General features: G+C 46.3%; 1 protein-coding gene across 1 annotated transcript in view; it reads right to left on the bottom strand.

Moving 5' to 3' along the window:
• The window catches only part of ACAD9 (acyl-CoA dehydrogenase family member 9), a 92214-nt gene that overhangs the window by 42016 nt on the left and 44817 nt on the right, over positions 1 to 5381 (bottom strand). Inside the window, exon 9 of the mRNA XM_019504617.1 lies at positions 5367 to 5377. Within this exon, the coding sequence (XP_019360162.1) occupies positions 5367 to 5377 (11 nt within the window). The remainder of the gene's footprint in view (positions 1 to 5366; positions 5378 to 5381) is intronic.

Below are 5381 nucleotides of genomic sequence, written 5' to 3'. Positions count from 1 at the left end.
GCCACATGTTCCTCATTTCCAAGGGTGCACTCCATATATTGGGGTTCCTGGAGATTGCTGAGGCCATGAATCTGCAAGTGGGGAACCCTGACTTTCCCTGCCTGCAGTGGAACCCTGACTTTCTCGGCCCTGGAGATGGCTACCCCCCTCCCAGTGCCACCACCACGTGCACCACCCCCACCCACCCCAAGACCAGCCTCCCTGCCGGGAAGAGGGTAGCACAGCTCCCAGCCCTGAGGCCGCAGCAGGCAGCCCACCCTCAACCCGCACACAAATCCAGGGGGTACATGCCCCCTATACCTTCCCCAGGGGTATGCACAGTAGCATGGAGCTACACCCCCTCCCCCGGCACCCTCCTGGATAAGCCCCCTGAGGCTCTGTCCCACTCCCGGGGTCACATTCACCTCCCTGGCTGGGCAGCACTTGCCCCTGCCCCACTCCTTCCTTCACCATGGTGGCCTCAATCTGTCACCCCTCCACCCCGCACGCCCCTTCCCTCCCACAGACTTACTGGCAGGGGGCTGCTTCTCTAAGCTGCCCAGCTGCATTTCTGGCCACGCGCATGCTGCACCTGCGTGCATGCACACAGCATTTATTGGTGACATTATCGGCTACACCGGCCAAATAAAGCCAATTGCCAATAACATTAATTTTCCTTTTAGCAGTGCTGCCACTGTGCACCTCTAAACCACATAATAAACAATCATCCAAAATGATCCATGTACATTCAAGAACTCCTGCCCCCCTGCCACACATCATACACCACAAAGCATCCACCCAAGATTGATAGAAAAATCTATGGTAGGCCACAGAAGGAGAGCATAAGAGACACAGGCACCACCAATGCCTCAGAAGCCTATAATAACAAGGAATTTGGTAGGTAACATCTAAATATGCAAAGATGGATCATAACCCACATTCCAAAAGAAGGCAAAACACTCCCAACAATCCTTGCCAATCTGGCCTGGAAGAAAATTCCTTCATAGCTATAACTTTAAATATGGCTGGGGATCAATTTCACTGGGAGAACAATAAACAAGTGAGGCATCTCAGGCGTTCCTTAGTACCATTAGGCACACAAGTGCACCCAACTCAGTATCTCCCACAGAAAAAAAGAAAAGAAACAGAAGCTAAGAAATGCAATGGATAGAGAAATGAAAGAAAAAAAATGTTCCTGACCTATGCAGACAACTTCTAAAATGAAGGAAGACTGCCCAATTCACAAAGAGCATCACAACTGCCTGCCCTGGCCTTCCTTACCTGCATATGCAATTCCTTGTCATGCCCAAAAAACCCACATTCATCTTCAGCCCAGTACTACCCCAATGCAAAATCTGTTCCATCTAGTGCCAGTAAGTCACATCTCACCCCTAGATGGAACATTCTCTCTAGCTTTAACCTGCCACCAGCAAAATCAAGAAGCCTTATACCTGCAATCATCTCCCACATAGGTAATCAACCCAAAGTGACCAATGGACCATCTAGACATTTAGGTAAACGCATGATAGGATCTAATGTATGATGCACACAATCGTGCCTCCTGCCATGCCAGATGAGCAAAGCCAGAGGCTGTACGATCCAGCATCAGATTGTGGGATCCAGCAGTTTGAACCATGCCTTACTGACAGTGTAGGGAGAGCCCAGAATTGCAATCTCAGGCTCCTCCTGTGTGGATGGGAGACTCATCTGCTGATGAGACTCCCATCTGCAGCAGCACCCCTGAGGCTGTCAGTTGAATGGCTCTTAGCTGAGGGGGCATAGCTATGCTACATGCGCAAATTAAAGTTGACTAGAAACCAGCTATAAAGTTAGCACTTTTTATGACATGATAGCTAATTTGCACATGTAGTCAGTCTAAATTAATTATGCAATTAACACAACAATTGTGGGGGCCTAAGCTTCCTTTCAACCCTTGTCTACTGATATCAAATGCTCAAAATTTCCTATCGCTAGTTTTAATTGCTACTCCCAAAACATATTTCTATTTCATGGTGACCAACCTTCTTTGGCAGGTGTGCCACAAAGTAAGCTCTGTCCTTTCCCCAAGTGCCTCTCCAACCCCCTTCCCCTGCTCTACTCTCTCCACCCTGCCCGATCCACCACTGTTCACTCTGCTCCCTGCCAATCTACTGCATGCCAAACAAAATGGCTTCATGTGACATTTCTGACGTGTGTGCTGCAAGCTGGCCACCCCCTGTTCTATCCTATTGTACTAAACCTTCCATATGCTTCCAAGCCATCTTGAAGCAGTTTAGGTTCCTTTTTCAATAGGCCAATCAAGAACATCGCTGTTCCGATACTAAAAAACTCTCCAATTTCTAAAATGTATTTATGACCAATTTGTGCTCATTTCATCATATACCAATACAAGCTAAACATAACAATGTCTTTTATTTCACCTCTTCTCATAAGATAGGCCCTTCATGCCTATAATCATCATAACAGACCTTTTATGAAATTGTTCCATTTTATACCCATCATTTTTAATTTAAGTGACCAGAACTGTACAAATGGGTTCTTTCCAATGCTTGGCACAATGGTACTAGTAATCCCTGTCTCCACTAAAATATCATCTAATACATCTTACACATTTAGCTGCCTGTTCTTACAGTAAGAACAGCAACACCACAATAGCAACTTGTGGTCATCCTACATCAGGGTGGGCAAAATATGGTCTGTGGGCTAGATTCGACCCATGGAGGGATTTTGCCCAGCCCACGGTGGGTCTCTTGGTCCTGCCTAGCCCAGGCACAAGAGGTAGCCCAGTGCACAGTGCATGCAGCTAGAGTCCCGTCACCCCTGGGCACACAGTGGGGCTGGAGTGGTGCAGTGGCCAGACTATTTCTGAGCAACCCCAGCAGCAATGGCTCCTTCCAGCTGCCACTGCCAGGCCTGGCCCCACTGCTCAGGTACCACAGCCCACCCACCATGCACCCCTGCCAAGTGGGCAGGGTATGAGGCCAGGTGGCTGGGATGGCAACATGGGCTGGCAGAGAGTGGTATGCAGGGGTGAGACAGGCAGGTGGGGCTGGGGACACCCTGGAATTTTGAGGTGGTGACAGTGCAGAGCTCGAGCAGAACTGCAATCTCTGCTCCCTGCATGCCCCTGCCTGCAGAACCCATGCCCATTGCAGAGGCATGTGAGAAGTGAATCATGGCTCTGCACCAGGCCCCAGCCTCAGCCCCGTGCTGTCACCACCCCATGATCCCAGCCTTGCCTGCCTGCCCCACTCTCAAACATGGCTCCTCACCCACAGCCCCATACCACGTAGGGAGTTTTGGCAAATTGTTGCAAGGTAGGGGGTGCTGACCCAGTCTGCGACAGCTCAGCAAAACTCCTTATGTGGCCTGCCAGCTCAAATAATTGCCCCCATGTCCTACATTCATCTGATACACTCATGTCCCTCTCCTCTTCTAAGTTAGGAGGACACAGATGGTCATAAACTTCTTGGTATTAGACCTTAAATGCATTAGTTTGCACTTGTGTACGGTTATCATTTCTGTTACTCCAGTCCACAAGGTCATCTAATTCTTGCATGATAATCTGATTTTTCTCTGTATTGACAATATTTCCCAACTTTGTATCATCCACAAATTTCATAAACAAGCATCTGGCTCTAGTGACCTTTGTCCAAATGAAAATATTAAATGGGATGGGTCCCAAGCAAGGTTGCCAACAGTCCATAAATTTACAGAAACTTCATAAATAACCAAACTAAAAACGTCCATCTGTAAATTCTGTAAAGAAAACTGCTATCCATAAAAACACAAAGCAAAACCATCTCTGAGTAAAAAACCATCCAAGTAAAAAAAAGAGCTCACTGAAATTCTGTGGTCAGACAAGAAGCTAGATGCAGTGTTGAAATACAGACAGAGCACAGCAGGGCCACCTGGTGTCCAAGCAGAAGTGCAGCACACAAAAGAGGTTCTTAAATTTGTGGCTCCTTCCCTAACCCTCAGCCATGTGCTGCTGCTCCTCCTGGTGCTGCCTCTTGTCTGCCTATGGCACTGCTAGGTGGCAGGTAGGCAGTCAGACAGTGGCCCACCCTTGGGGTCTCCCCCATGTTCTTCACAAACTCTACCCTATGTATCTCACACGCCTTTGCCTGCACCACATAGTCTCCCCTGCATTCTCTCCCCCCACCCTGCTATGCAGTCTCTCCCAGGTGCCCTCTTTGGCCCTGGGACCAAGGCAAAGCCAGAGCTGGGTCACTGCCATGTGCTCTGCCCCAGCCCAGTATCTAAATCTAAAATGAGGCTTCCCTCCCCACAATACTGATGGGGAAGAAAACCTTGTCATGTATTTGAATAAATATGGCAACTATAAGTCTGGGCCTGTGGGCTGCATAGGAAGGCTGGCAGGCTGGTTTGAGGTTAGCTAGAAAAGCAGAGCTGAAGGATGGGTGAATTTCAATGAAACATCTGGAACTTCACCCATAAAAAATGCATTTGCATGAAGGGAGCAATCCACGATCATTCAACTTTCTTCATCCTCACTATTAATCCATCTCTTGACAAAGGAGAGAGAGCAGAAGAAGGAAAAGCAGAGAGATCCTAGCGTATGGCCTACTCTCCCCTGCAGAAAGACTTCAACTTCTGTGGATGGATCTGTGGCTCAAGGTTTAGACTCTTAAATCAACTCAAGACCCATCAATGAGCCATGGTAGAGATCATCCTCAAATGAAGGGATAATCATTGTCATCGGTAATCTGTCCCACAGTATAATGTATCCCCAGGCCACAAAAGAGTTGAAGCTCATTAACTTGTTCTTATCAAACAGTCATTTTAGACAGAAATTATTTAACCAAAGCAGGTCCCTTTTCATGGGTCAATTATGGGGTCTTGGTAAAGAAAACCCTAATCATTACCCTAATCTCTTTTTGCAGGTGTTCAGAAAAAGTGTATATCAGCCCAGCTTCATCTCCTAACTCCCCACCTTCTCCAGATTCATGAAAATATGTTTCCGATAGTTTAAAATTATTTTTGAAAGTTCAGAGGTTCATTAAAAATTGTGTTCATAGCATCATCAATGAAACTCCAGTAACCTGAGCTGTTACATCTAGTGCTGAAGTTCCTGAGAAAAGGAATGTAATTAAGTTCCAAGAGCATAACATGGCATTCATTTATAATACAAGTGAAAAAAAATATTAGACTGAACTCGTACAGTGCACAGAAGATAAACTCACCTTTTTTTGGTTTTACCAAATTTAATGTGAAAAATTAATAGTAAAAGCATTTTAAACAACATGACTTAATTTAAGAGCTTTTTAGTGTGATACTAGATATCGAACATAAATAAAATATTCTGTCTCTTGAAGAAATCTTTAAGTAGTTTTAAGAATAATGAGTAATTCTTCAAAACTCACCTCAAACCCTCCTCC

This window comes from Gavialis gangeticus, unplaced genomic scaffold (genome assembly GCF_001723915.1).
Source record: "Gavialis gangeticus isolate Ggan-Ray unplaced genomic scaffold, GavGan_comp1, whole genome shotgun sequence".
NCBI lineage: Eukaryota > Metazoa > Chordata > Crocodylia > Gavialidae > Gavialis > Gavialis gangeticus.
This window is presented reverse-complemented; position numbering and strand designations above follow the sequence as displayed.